General features: G+C 48.4%; 1 protein-coding gene across 1 annotated transcript in view; it reads right to left on the reverse strand.

The window, feature by feature from the left end:
• Positions 1-225: 225 nt before the first annotated feature.
• Positions 226-14681, reverse strand: part of TNR (tenascin R) — a 115001-nt gene continuing 100545 nt past the window's right edge. Inside the window, exons 17-21 of the mRNA XM_063117062.1 lie at positions 13460-13611; positions 4778-4874; positions 3619-3780; positions 973-1136; positions 226-366 (exon numbers count right to left, since the gene is read on the reverse strand). Coding sequence (XP_062973132.1) covers positions 247-366; positions 973-1136; positions 3619-3780; positions 4778-4874; positions 13460-13611 — 695 coding nt within the window. The 3' untranslated portion in view covers positions 226-246. The remainder of the gene's footprint in view (positions 367-972; positions 1137-3618; positions 3781-4777; positions 4875-13459; positions 13612-14681) is intronic.

Here is a 14681-nt window from a genome sequence, read left to right on the forward strand (position 1 = left end):
ACCACAACCTTCTCGTATGGAGGTGGGGCGGGGCAGGAACTCAATAAGTCACTGGGAATGACAGCAAAGCATCAAGGTTGCTCTTGGACCAAAGTGAGCCAGCCCTCGGGGTGTCATGGCTTCTCTCAGCCACTCGGTATGGAGCAGGCCGCTACCACAGGATTACTTTCGTTCCTTCCTTTCCATATTATAAAATACAAACAAATGACAGAAAAGGACTGCTCTTCCGGAGGGCCTCCCGCCACTTCACAGTTGCACGGACCGCCGTTTCCTCCCCAAGGGGCTGTGATGGCTGTAGGGTCGCATCTTCATTTCCACAAAGGGTATGGAGAACTCATGTCCTTTCCAGTGGTACCAGTTAATACCCTGGGGAGGGGGGAGGGGGCAAAGAGAAGAAACGTTATTGCCAAAGAGAGCAGGTACACTTGGAATCACTCAGGTGGCTCCCCCACCCCCCCCTCCTGCTCTTTCGTCAAAAGCGCCACCGCCACCGCCACCACCACCAAACAAGCCCAGGGAAGATGATCACATGGCAGACTACTATCGAAGACCTAAGACCAGCTAGAGACGGCCCAAGGTATTTTGGTGTCTGGAACAGGAAGTCCAAATGGCGCTGCTTAGTAGTAAAGATATAAAAATAAACGAGGGAACTGACCGTTTTCTGGCCTTTAACGATATACAACTGGTACCAGAGCCAGCCCTACTTTATCCTGCCCAAGTGAAGGGCTGGCTCTGGTACCAGTTCACTGTCCCCATTCTGCAAAGGTGAGGGGGGCTGAGATTGAGAACATTACCTACCCCCATCCCCCACTGCTAGTGAGTTCATGACTGAAGGGAAGTTTAAACCAGGGACTGCCTGGCTCACAGCTCACACTTGCAGCCGTTACACTTACACAAGCTCTCTCTGTTTATGGGCTAAGAGGCTCTCAATGCAAGCAGAGTGGCTGAGCTCTGCATTGATCCTGCCCTTACCTGGCTGTGTCGGGACTCGCCATACTTGCCATTGAGGTTGGTCCGGTGGCAGTTCTTATACCACCAGGCCCCTTTGTATGACATGGCACAGTTTGTAACGGCAACATCGTTGTCTCTGTCTTTGGCGGAAAACGGACGACCCTGATGATAGGTGAGTGAATCCCCTGCAAAAGAAGACATCCTCTTAGGCCATTTCCCCTTTCCCTGCAAAGGATGAGTTTATACTAGGGCTGTGCACAGACCCCCCCCCCCCGATCCGCTACTTCCGGATTGGGTCCGCTCCACCCTGTGCAGATCTGCCAATGGTCTGCTCCGCTTTGCTGTGGAGCTCCAGATCCAAATTGGAGCTTCACGGCGGTGGCGGCAGCACCAGGTAAGGCCCCCTATCTCCTCAAAACTTACCTGCCTCTGTCGTGGTCTGGCGGCAGCCTCAGTTGAAGCCACCGCTGGACCGCGATGGAGCCAGGTAAGCTGCCCTCCCCCTGCCCCTTACCTGGCTCCGCTGCTGTTGCTGCACAGACTGCGGTGGCAGCGCCGCTGCCAGGTAAGGGGGTAGGAGGGAGGGCAGCTTACCTGGCTCCATCGCGGCCCAGCGGTGGCTTCAACTGAGGCTGCCGCCAGACCACGACAGTGGCAGGTAAGTTTTGAGGCGGTAGAGGGGCCTTACCTGGCAGCCTGCTCTTCCGGTGTGAGCCTCGGCCTCAGGTGAGGCCGCCGCTGGACCGCAAGGGATGCAGGTAAGACCCCCTGCCCCCTTACGTGGCTCTGCCACCATCGCCGCATGGACTGCGGTGGTGCAAGGTAAGCCCCCCTCCCTCCACACTTACCTTTTTTTCGGAGCTCCAGATCTAGGCGAAGGATTCACTTTGTCTCGATCCGCAACTCCCCCGACCCAATCCATCTCCGCCTTTGGCGAAGGCGAATCAGGCCGCTCCACTATTGCTTCTACAAACTGAAGCGAAGCGGAGCACAGCTCTAGTTCATACATGTCCGTTTACCGTTTGATGACTGCAGCAACATCCAGCCATGGCTTTCCTGTGGAAGTGCGCTCCCAAATGCCAGAGCCGGAACTGCCACATTGCCCCACGCGCAACACACTTCAGTTGGAGGCGTTTCACAGGTTCAGCTGTCAGTCATCAAGCAATGTGTTATCGAGGGATGCACATGCATGTGTGAATCACCCCAATATTTCAATCATTCCTCTCCCATGCAATACTCACTGTCTTCAGAATGAATTGGGGTAGAGGGAGGGGGGCTGCGTCACAATTGTCACAATGGGAGAACACTGTTTCTCCCTTCCGAGGTTCTCCTGAAAATTTGCCACTTTGTGGGGGCAAACATGTTTGCAGCAGGTACCACTTTCAATTTTGGCACAGGGTAAGACTGGGTCCCACTTTAACAGCTCCTCGGCCTGGCGTGATGGGAGCAGACGCTTCCTTCCATCCATGTGTTACACAGGGGGAGATGCAACTGCCTTGTACGGTCTCCAGCGAGTGGTCCATTTAACTGAGTAGTCTCGATTTCCACTGGCAATGGCTCTCCAAAGTCTGAGGCAGACAATCACTTTATGAGTTTAATTTAGGTGGTGATGCTACATTTTGAACCTGGGACCTTTTGATCACTTTGCTATGTCTTATTGCCACAGCCTCAGGAGCTGCTCTCCCACCCTCGAGGCCTTCAAGAGGCAGCTGGACAACCACCTGTCAGGGATGCTTTAGGGTGGATTCCTGCATCGAGCAGGGGGTTGGACTCGATGGCCTTGTAGGCCCCTTCCAACTCTGCTGTTCTATGATTCTATGAAACTGTGTTACAGAAGCCACACAATTCGTTTCAATGTCACCCCTGCAGGATTCCCATTCACCTCTTTCCACCCTATGAATCGAACCTGAGAGGGTGAAGAAGGAAGCAAAAGGGTGGGCATTCATAGAGATCTGATGCATAGAGCGAGCAGGAACTGGCTGCTACTGCACAGAGGGCAGGGGAGTGGATTGCTGTTCCATGTGGGAAGAAAGGGGAGAAGCAGGGCTGGCTGGAGGCATTTTGCTGCCGGAGGCAGGCTGCTCTGCCCCATGCCTCTGCTTCCTACCTTCCACACCCGCAGTCGGCTGTAGCACTGCCAGCAGCATCACCCGGACACAGTGCTGGGAAACGGTTTTTTGAAAGCAGTTCCCTCCACTACAGCAAGGTGGCGGCAGTGCTCCTACCGCTGAGACAGGTCGGAGGTCATCTCAGGCCTTTGCCCCAGCACCTCAGTCTCTGGGAAAGGATGTAGGTGCCCTTCCTCAGAGAGCAAACATTGGGAAGAGTTCCACTGCTGCCTAGGAGCACAGCCACCATCACTTCTCTGGCAAAGCAGCAACGGCGGCGCTCCTAAGCAGCGGAAGGAGGGTGGTGGTGCTCCTGGGTGGGGTGGTGGTGGCAGCGGTGGTGGTGGTGGAGTGGCTGGAGCCAGGAGGGGGGAGTGCGCTTGCGCATGTGTTCCCGAGAGAGGGGTGCTGCTGCTTCGCCACCCCAAATCCGCCGTCTGAAGCAAGGGCCTCAGATTGCCTCATGCAAGACACAGCCCCGGTGAGAAGAGGAGCCTGTTTGAGGACGTTTTGGGATGCTGTGTGTGTTGGAGGTGGAGAAGGCATCATGGGTTTGTACCTGCAGTGCCATTGTAGTCCCCTATCCGGAGCTTGTACAGGCTCCTGGCATCTCCAATGGAGAACTTGTCATAATAGGCGTAGGCTGTTTCCTGGCCATCTCTCATATCTATCCGCAGTTCATAGCGCCCTTGGGATGTGATCTTTTGCATATTATCCAGCCCTAGAGGGAAAATTAAACAAAGAGATTTGGTGTACCTAGAAATCATGTGAACAACCTGGAATAAGAATATGTATTTAAGGTACATGTCATGACAGGGAACAAAGTGTTTTAAATGTTAGCTGTTTTTATGGTTTTAAATTTTGTATTAATTTGTATTAATTTTATATCGCCCAGGGAACTTCGGCTATTGGGCAGTATAAAAATGCAATAAATAAAATAATAAAATTAAATAAAACAGGGAGCCAAGGGCTGCTACCTGGAGTCACACATGACACATTTGGCATAACATGTATTTTGATCAGCACACATCAACAGTCCTAAAGTTCCCTGGGGTGAGAGAATTACTAGTAAACCAGTTTAATTATATAAAGTTGGTAAATCCTTCTCATGCACTATAGGTAGGATTAAATTGCATTCGCTGTACAATTGCCTGTTGCTGTGAACTTGGACTTAATCCAGAACAATTCCTCCATTTATGCTTAGGCTTCCTCCTAAGCAGAAACTGCCAGTCATGCTGAATGGCAGAGTGAGTCTGTCTGTGATGCAGAAAAAGAAAGAAAACAGGCACAGGAACAGAATGAAATAGCTCTATCCAGGGTCTTTTGTAAGCAAAGAGATGTTTGACGGCCACAGTTCCGCAGAGGCAAAAGGGCAATTAATCTCGCTTTGCTACCTAACAAACGAGGAAGAGGCCAGGCCCCAGTTATGTGCTTTTCATGCTGCATAGCCTGAAAGGCACATAACATTAATGATGAGCACAGGCAGGACAAAGAATGAAGACACCTGACAAGTCAAAAGGCAGATTGATGGATAATGCAGGAAGAGGGAAAAGAGACAGATAAGCTCTCAGTTGATGCAAAGACAGCAAAGGATGAATGAACGGGGGAGAGACAGACAGTCAGAGAGGCTGTGTGCCTGTTGTAAGAGGAAATGATGGGCAGGTGTCTAGTTTCTCCACTGATGGTGTCTGGACAAACAAAGGGCAAAGGTTTGTTACCCAGCCAGAACTCATCCTCCAGGTTTCCAAAGCCAACACGATAGTCTGCCCACTTCCGAAAGAAATCTGTCAGCCCATTCTGCCGCCTCTGGAACACCTGCAAAGAAAGAAAGGACAAAGTTGAAGTGTACAAACTCCTGCAATGGATGAGAAGAGCCACAGTGCACCTGTAGATGGCTTTTGTTACAGGTGAAATGTCAGGAAGATGTGTGACTCTTTGACATGGAAACTTTGAACTAGCAAAGTTTAAGGTTTTAAAGTTCACATACAAACTCCAGGGTCTCTCATAGCTGATTTGACTCATTCCTAACTTTCAGTTCACGAATTTTCAGACTTGAGTGACTGGACATCATGCCTTCCTATCGTTATAGTCTGACTTGCGGTCTGATAAAAGACTGAAATGTGATCTTGTTGCTATGCTTGCTCCAGAAAATAAGGGATGCATCCTGATCAACTTTTGCTGGACCACTTTTCAAGCAAGTCACTGTGGTGTGAAGGATAGTATGTGGGGCATAGGCCATCAGCCATGAGAGCATCAAATCATCAGCCAGAAAACCAGCACCTGGAGACTGAAAGAATTGGGCATGTTTAGCCTGGAGAAGAGAAGATTGAGGGGAGACATGAGAGCACTCTTCAAATACTTGAAAGGTTGTCACACAGAGGAGGGCCAGGATCTCTTCTCGATCCTCCCAGAGTGCAGGACACGGAATAACAGGCTCAAGTTAAAGGAAGCTAGATTCCGGCTGGACATCAGGAAAAACTTCCTGACTGTTAGAGCAGTACGACAATGGAATCAGCTACCTAGGGAGGTTGTGGGCTCTCCCACACTAGAGGCCTTCAAGAGGCAGCTGGACAGCCATCTGTCAGGGATGCTTTAGGGTGGATTCCTGCATTGAGCAGGGGGTTGGACTCGATGGCCTTGTAGGCCCCTTCCAACTCTGCTATTCTATGATTCTATGATTCTATGACCTTTGGTTTCAAGCCAGCCTTCTTGTTGGAGACAAGGCAAAGCACATTTAGCTCCTCAGAACAGAGCTGTTCTGTCTGCGAGACTTTTCACATGAAGTTGGATGGGCAGGCTTTGACGTGGATAAAGCAGGCAAACATTTTGCTTCCAGAATCCATGCTGGCCGTGCTAGGAATCTCTGCTGTACATTCACAGCCTTGTTTGGACTCTGCATGTGCTGTCCCAGGAGCAGGGTGGGATCAAAGACAAACTGTCCACCCTTGAGGGCAGTTGTCCTGTCTCTCTCTCTGAGTAAGGCCAGGCCTGTGCATGTCCTCATAATAGTTCACTGGCTTGCTCAAAAGGAACGGCTGAGGACAATGTGAGACCTTGTACATTTCCTGCTTTCCCCTAGCAATTGGATGGAGTAATCATTCACCTTCTGTTTCTTGTGAGGAATATCTGGGTGGCTTCTTCCCTTGGCCTCCCAACGTGGTGCCCTGACTTTGGTTCCTGCCAGCATTGCCGTACCTTGATGTGTGGTTCACCCAAAGGACTTCCTCTTACTTCTAGTCCTGCTGCCTTTTGGCCTTGCAGTGCTCCAGTTTTCTAGCCAGCTGGCAAGGCCACAGACTACCCTGCCCGTTGCTTCCTTCTTGGTCTCTTCCCTTTGATATGTCCCTACACGCACACCCATTAGTCGCCTGGGACACAGAAACCCCCTGCCTCGATGCTTTGGTACCTTAAAGTCCTAAGACGACGACACTGACACTCCCAGTCCCATACTCCGTCCCCTTCTAGTTAGCTCCTTTATTTGATACCTGATTCATTCAGAATTAAGTCTAAGCATATCTCATCCCTGGAGTTGATCCTGCAAAGCTCATTCACTCCCCAGTTCTTACACAGCCCTTTCAGGTTAACCTAAAAATTTTTTATGTGCCATCTGCTGAACTATTCCTTTCTTCCTAAAGCAATAAAACCGGGATCCCAGCATGTGCAGAAACAAGCAGTGGGGTCCAGGGCAGGCAGGTCAAGCCCAAAGGCGGCAGCCATCAGCCTGAAGGGCTTGAGGCAGGTATTGTAACACAAGACAGGAAGGTGCTCAGGTACCAGAGCAGGTAGGCAAAGAGGAGAGGCAGAGGAGGCAGCCCAAGGTGGGGTGGGCCGGGAGTCTGTGCCGCAGCTACCCTAGCTGAAGAGCTACTCAAACTGAGGAGCCAAACCTGACACAACATATACGGCCAGCAGCAGGGCTCCTATTGGGTCCCCAGCACACCTGATCCAGTTGGGCTGACACATTGTCGTACCTTTTCCAGCCACTATCAGTTCGGTGCTGTGAGACAGCAAGACTCAGGCCAGGCATTTACGCCACCCAAATGCTGCACCAGCGGAGCAGAGGGGAAACTGCTCAAGGCTTTGCTGCTGCGTCCCTCAGTTGTGCTTTAAGATCAGAATTAATCATTTGATGCCATGATGAATGGCATTTCCCCTTTTCAAAACCCCTCTGTATCCTCAGGGGCCAATATATTCTCAGGAGCAGGAATAATCCGATCCCCCTTTGGATGGTCAGACTCGATAATAAATGTGGCATGTGCTTGCAGGAAGGACCTCACAGGTATGGAAAGTAATCAGTGGGGGATCTGAGGAAATAAGGGAGTTCCTGAAAGACGTCCTCAAAAGTTATCTTGGCAGCGTTCCTCTGCTTTTGCAGAATGCACACGGGACAGCAAGGCTGTAACATTGTTGTGAAATATACATGGAATCACACAAGTATTCCTTACAAGTGAAAATGTGAGCAAAAAACGGTTTGCGTAAGGTTTTTTTTTTTTTTAACCACACCTTGATTAAAATTTGGAGGGCCACCCAGAAGCAGGCGGAGCTGCTTCACAGATGAAAGCCCCTGCCCACAGGCCCTCCAGTGGGGCAGCCTGAGTCTGTTGTGAGCTCCCCATTGCTGCTGTATGTTGAGCAGCTGGCATTCAGATTTCCACAGGCGCTGCCGATTAATTTCCTTGATAGCGTCATGAATCAGCTCCAGCCGTCACTCTCAAAAGGAGTTGCAGGTGAAGTGTCAAATAAATCACAGGGAATCTCTCCGAGTGCAACTATTATTAACTTGGTCCCTAAGGCACGGAAAATGGAGTGTCCTGGCAAGATGATTTTGTTTTTAACTAGTGCTTTGCTTCCTTTCATACTTTATCTATGAGGCTAACTACAAGTAACACCTAAAAGCTAGTAGCAAAGCTCTGATGCCCCCTTTGCTTTTTTATTTTATTTTAAAGAGAACTGCTGATTTGGGAGAGGGCAATTTAAAATCTAGCTTTAGTGTGTACTTAACCCTTCTGCTGCTGCTCAACTCCAAATTGTTCCCCCAACCCACCCTCCTCATCACCACAGAGTTTTGTCTCTATCCTTACAAACATGCCTGAGGAACCCCCCCCCCCCAAAAAAGGAGCAGTGTGGATTTGGGGCAGAGAGGTAGCAGGAAGGGGAAAAGGTAACACCTTTCTTCTCCATTCTAAACCACTGCCTCCTGAAGCAACTTTTCTCTAATAAGAAAGGCTGCCAGGGTCTCATCACATACAACATGCATGTAACATCTACTGAGGAAATGGTGCTGTGTACTGTTAGTCTTTACTAAGGCCAAGGCTGGAGGCCATCATGTCAAGCAGGTTACACAGGATAGGTCTTAGGACCCAGCAAAACTGGGGGTCCTCCTATGTGGCAGATACTTGTCAATCATCACTGAAGGACTGTGCTCAGCCTTCCCTTTACTGTGCTGTAATAAGACAGGGAACAACATCCACAAATTTAGGACTGCTTCACAAATCCACAAATTTAGGACTTCTACATCTAGGAAATAGAAACCAAATGCACAGTTACAACATGGGGGATACTTGGCTCAGCAATACAACAAACGAAAAGGATCTTGGAATTGTTTAGATCACAAGCTGAATATGAGCCAACAGTGCGATAGGGCTGCAAGAAAGGCAAATGCTATTTTGGGCTGCATTAATAGAAGTATAGCTTCCAAATCACGTGAAGTACTGGTTCCTCTCTATTCGGCCCTGGTTAGGCCTCATCTTATTGCATCCAGTTCTGGGCTCCACAATTCAAGAAGGACGCAGACAAGCTGGAGCGTGTTCAGAGGAGGGCAACCAGGATGATCAGGAGTCTGGAAACAAAGCCCTATGAAGAGAGACTGAACGAACTGGGCATGTTTAGGCTGGAGAAGAGAAGATTGAGGGGAGACATGATAGCACTCTTCAAATACTTAAAAGGTTGTCACACAGAGGAGGGCCAGGATCTCATCTCAATCCTCCCAGAGTGCAGGACATGGAATAATGGGCTCAAGTTACAGGAAGCCAGATTCCAGCTGGACATCAGAAAAAACTTCCTGATTGTTAGAGCAGTACGACAATGGAATCAGTTACCTAGGGAAGTTGTGGGCTCTCCCACACTAGAGGCCTTCAAGAGGCAGCTGGACAACCACCTGTCAGGGATGCTTTAGGGTGGATTCCTGCATTGAGCAGGGGGTTGGACTCGATGGCCTTGCAGGCCCCTTCCAACTCTGCTATTCTATGATTCTATGATATTTTTAAGGAGCACAGCTAAGATATCTGAAGTTTTACCTAAAAATGAAAAGTATGAACAACAAGTGAGGATAAACTTGTCCTTGTAAATATGTATGAATCATAGGCATATATTCATTAGGAAGCCAGGATTATCTGTTGCACTCAGCTGTTGAGTGAACTTTCAGGACTTACATTACTGCATAACGCGTGAAAAGGCTCTAAGAACACTGGTAGTCTGGCTAGCAAGAGAAGGCAGAGGACAAGGGCCACGTCTACACAGCGTTCTGAAGGCACCCCGAAGCCCCTTGAGGGCGCCCCGAAAACGCTCATGTAGTACATACCTTAATCGTCCCCAGAAGAGGAGGAGGAGGAGGCGTGCTTCGGCAGCACAGACTGCGGGCGCCTCCCACGCCCCCGGGACCGCGCAGGGGCCACCGCCGCCGCCCCTTTCATAGAATCATAGAATAGCAGAGTTGGAAGGGGCCTACAAGGCCATCGAGTCCAACTCCCTGCTCAATGCAGGAATCCACCCTAAAGCATCCCTGACAGATACTTGTCCAGCTGCCTCTTGAATGCCTCTAGTGTGGGAGAGCCCACAACCTCCCTAGGTAGCTGATTCCATTGTTGCACTGCTCTAACAGTCAGGAAGTTTTTCCTGATGTCCAGCCAGAATCTGGCTTCCTTTAACTTGAGGCCGTTATTCCGTGTCCTGCACTCTGGGAGGATCGAGAAGAGATCCTGGCCCTCCTCTGTGTGACAACCTTTTAAGTATTTGAAGACTGCTATCATGTCTCCCCTCAATCTTCTCTTCTCCAGGCTAAACATGCCCAGTTCTTTCAGTCTCTCTTCATAGGGCTTTGTTTCTAGACCTCTGATCATCCTGGTTGCCCTCTTCTGAACACGCTCCAGCTTGTCTGCGTCCTTCTTGAATTGTGGAGCCCAGAACTGGACGCAATACTCTAGATGAGGCCTAACCAGGGCCGAATAGAGAGGAACCAGTACCTCACGTGATTTGGAAGCTATACTTCTATTAATGCAGCCCAAAATAGCATTTGCCTTTCTTGCAGCCATATCGCACTGTTGGTTCATATTCAGCTTGTGATCTACAACAATTCCAAGATCTTTCTCGTTTGTAGTATTGCTGAGCCAAGTGTCCCCCATCTTGTAACTGTGCATTTGGTTTCTATTCCCTAAATGTAGAACTTGGCATTTATCCCTATTAAATTTCATTCTGTTGTTTTCAGCCCAGCACTCCAGCCTATCAAGATCACTTTGAAGTTTGTTTCTGTCTTCCAGGGTATTAGCTATCCCACCCAATTTTGTGTCATCTGCAAATTTGATCAGCGTTCCCTGCACCTCCTCGTCCAAATCATTAATAAAAATGTTGAAGAGCACTGGGCCCAGGACTGAGCCCTGCGGCACCCCACTCGTTGCCTCTCCCCAGTTTGAGAAGGTTCCATTGATAAGTACTCTTTGAGTCCGATTCTGTAGCCAACTGTGGATCCACCTAATAGTTGTTCCATCTAGCCCACTTTTAGCTAGTTTGTTAATTAGAATGTCATGTGGTACTTTGTCAAAAGCTTTGCTGAAGTCAAGATATATGACGTCCACAGCATTCCCACAGTCCACAAGGGAGGTTATCCTATCAAAAAATGAGATCAAATTAGTCTGACAGGATTTGTTCCTGACAAATCCATGTTGGCTTCTAGTAATCACTGCATTGATTTCAAGGTGTTTACAGATTGACTTCTTTATAATCTTCTCCAGAATTTTCCCAGGGATGGATGTCAGACTGACTGGTCTGTAGTTCCCAAGTTCCTCCTTTTTGCCCTTTTTGAAGATAGGGACAACGTTAGCCCTCCTCCAGTCATCCGGCACCTCACCCGTCTTCCATGATTTTGCAAAGATAATAGACAAAGGTTCTGAGAGTTCTTCCGCTAGCTCCTTCATTACTCTTGGATGCAGTTCATCGGGCCCTGGAGATTTGAACTCATTCAAGGAAATTAGGTGTTCTTTGACCATTTGTTTATCAATCTCAAACTGCAATCCTGCCCCCTCAACTTCTGCTTCACTTTTTCCAGGGGGGTCATAGACCCGCTTTTGGGAGAAGACCGAGGCAAAGTAGGAATTGAGCACTTCAGCCTTTTCTTTGTCATCTGTTATCAATTTGCCATCCTCATTAAGCAGTTGAACCACCATTTCTTTCCTCTGTCTTTTACTACTCACGTATCTGAAGAAAGCCTTTTTATTGCTTTTAGCATCCCTCGCTAATCTCAGCTCATTCACAGCTTTAGCCTTCCTGACGCCATTTCGGCACTTCTGCGCCACTTGTCTGTACTCTTCTTTTGTAGCCTGGCCTTCCTTCCACTCCCTATATGTATCCCTTTTTGTTTTCAGTTCATCAATAAGCTTTTTGTGGAGCCACATTGGTTTCCTCTGTTGTCTTCTATCTTTTCTCCTTGTTGGAATTGTTTGTAACTGTGCCTTTAAAATTTCATTTTTTAGATACTCCCACCCATCCTGCACTCCTTTTCTCTTTAGGCTCCCTTGCCACGGGACCTTACTTATTATAGTTCTGAGTTTATTAAAATCAGCTTTCCTAAAATCCAGAGTACGTGTATGTCCTCGCCTGTCCGCTCTCTTCCCTCCCATGACCCAGCCCCACTGCTGGGAGCTCTCGCAGGGCCTGCTGGCTAAAGGGAAACGGAGCCTGGAGCAGCCCGCCCGCAGTCTGCGCTGCCGAAGCACGCCTCCTCCTCCTCCGCCTCTTCTGGGGACGATTAAGGTACGTGCTACACAAGCGTTTTCGGGGCGCCCTCAAAGGGCTTCGGGGCACCTTCGGAACGCTGTGTAGATGTCCCCAAGGCTCACTACAAAGTCTTTCAGATGGGGTGGGTGGGTTGTGATTCCTTATCGTCGATCTGCTTTCTGCTTCTCTTCCACATTTGAAATGTGCTGAATTACACAGGAAGAGAGCAACGACCATGTGGCCTGTAATTTAAAACCTCCCAGCCCATGAAGTTCAATGGGACAGCACCCTCTATGGGCGTTTTATAGCACCCTCTATGGGCATTTTATAGCACCCTCTATGGGCGTTTTATAGCACCCTCTATGGGCGTTTTATAGCACCCCCTATGGGAGTTTTATAGCACCCTCTATATAGCACCCTCTATGGGCATTTTATAGCACCCCCTATGGGCGTTTTATAGCACCCTCTATGGGCGTTTTATAGCACCCCCTATGGGCGTTTTATAGCACCCCCTATGGGCGTTTTATAGCGCAACTTTGGCTGCACACAGCAGGAAATCCCAACATATTTCAGAACAACTGGGTGGTGGCAAGATGGCGACGAGGGAGGTTGCTTCCGCTCTGAGCTCTGCAGTTTGCTTTTAGTTTGTTTTTAGGTGTTTTAGTTTGATAAGTTTTTAGCCAGTTAATTTTATGCTAGCATTTTTTGGGAGGTTTTGAAAAGCCTGCAATGAGTACACAGCTTCCTCAAGGTCTATTGGTGAAACCACACAGCTTTGTGAGCAAACGGAAGATTCCCACCTTTGACTTGGATAAGACGACCAACACTGTGCTGTAAGCAAACACTTAATTATCCAAGTTGCTTTAACTTTTATATCTTTTGGCTGGGAGTACTGAAAACAAGAGTTATGGTGCTTACCAGAAAGGATTACAAGACCTTGGGAATTGCACCTGTTGCTGATGATGCCTTGCTGGGTAAATGTAAAAAACAGGCAACGATCACTCAATTCTTTGAAAATAAAGGGGATGTTGGTGGAGCTGAAAAGAGAGTCTTAAACTCCCCAAGCCCCATTTTGGACCAGACCCTGACTGGTAAAGCAAATATCCTGGTACCAATGGAGGGCTTTCTATGTAAAGACGTAGCAGCTGAGTTGCGTTTGCTGAACAGATACGCATGTATGTGCACGAGATCCAATGCATCTGCTCTCTCCCACCCAATGCTTGAAGCTAATTTAACTTCCGGAGCAGCCTTCCCCAATCTGGTGCCCTCCAGATGTGTTAGACTACAACCCCACCATCCCCAGCCAGCACCCTTAATGCATGAATGAAATAATGAAATAAATCCGCCTAGATGTGGCCTTTTGAAAGGGAAAAAAGGACCAGGACAACATGAGGCACTGTTTGCTCACTTACAATCCATCCACCGCCGTCTGTGGTCATATCACAGTAAACTTGCACTCTCTGGCTGAGGTCTCCATTAAGGGAGATGGTGTAAACGCCGCTCATCGTGTCACCATTCATCAAATGCTGGGCACAGTCCTGAGGATTCATAAACACACGGCCACCTGCAAAAGGAGGGCAGGAACACATCAGAAGGGATCTCCCGCTCCTGTTTACAGTCCATTTGGGCAAGCGCATTTGTTCACAATGAGATAGTATTATATTATTTCAATAAGTTCTTTTTTAATTTCATTATTATGGTATATTAAGTTGATGTAGTGTGATTATTGTACGTGTTATAAAATCCAAATAATAAAAATATTATATAAAAATATATAAATAAATTCAAAGCATGTCTCTGCCATTGAGCTATTGGGCCTTTCCTAAACTGAGGGAGGTACCAGTTCACTTAGCCCAGCCTTCCTCAACCTGGGGTGCTCCAGATGTGTTGGACTACAAGCCCCAGAATGGCTGGGGCATTCTGGGAGATGCAGTCCAACACATCTGGAGCGCCCCAGGTTGAGGAAGGCTGACTTAGCCCAACATGGTCTCCTCTGACTGGAAGCATCTCTCCAGTGTCTCAGGGAGAGATGTCTTCCCAGCCCTGCTAGTTGGAAATGCCAGGGATTGAATCTGGGACCTTGTGCTCACAAAGCCTATGCTCTTCCATGAATGCTGAGCCTGACAGACGCCCCAACCCGTCTGTATTAAAACGGCCACTGTAAAAGTCCTAGGATTAAATGGAGGCAAAGTTCCATCTCTAATATTTCAGGTAGTAGATTGGTGGCAGATCAGAGTTGAAAAGGGCATCTGGAACTCTGAATTAGGGCAAAGAACTATAAACCCCAAAAACCATAGAGCTCGACAAATTCAAATAAATCAGCACCACTTCATTGGTTTGCTTAATTATTTTCCTTTCCATCTTTCTGTGTTCTTCCTCAATGTGTATGGACTAGAAATTGGAGTATGGGGAATGAGATACTGGTAAGCAATAGATGTGACAGAAAAGCAGAAATTATTCTAATCCATCAGCACATAACTGGATAAATACAACACAGATAAGGCTAAACTCCCCAACCCCTGTTGATTTTCCCCAGCTACAAACCCTTGGAGCACACTCTGGATTGCAGGCTAGGTTTGTAAACCTTGGCATCATTCAGTGTTCACCCCTCCACCAATGTTACAGTCCTAATGC

Source organism: Elgaria multicarinata, chromosome 1 (assembly GCF_023053635.1).
Source record: "Elgaria multicarinata webbii isolate HBS135686 ecotype San Diego chromosome 1, rElgMul1.1.pri, whole genome shotgun sequence".
Lineage (NCBI taxonomy): Eukaryota > Metazoa > Chordata > Lepidosauria > Squamata > Anguidae > Elgaria > Elgaria multicarinata.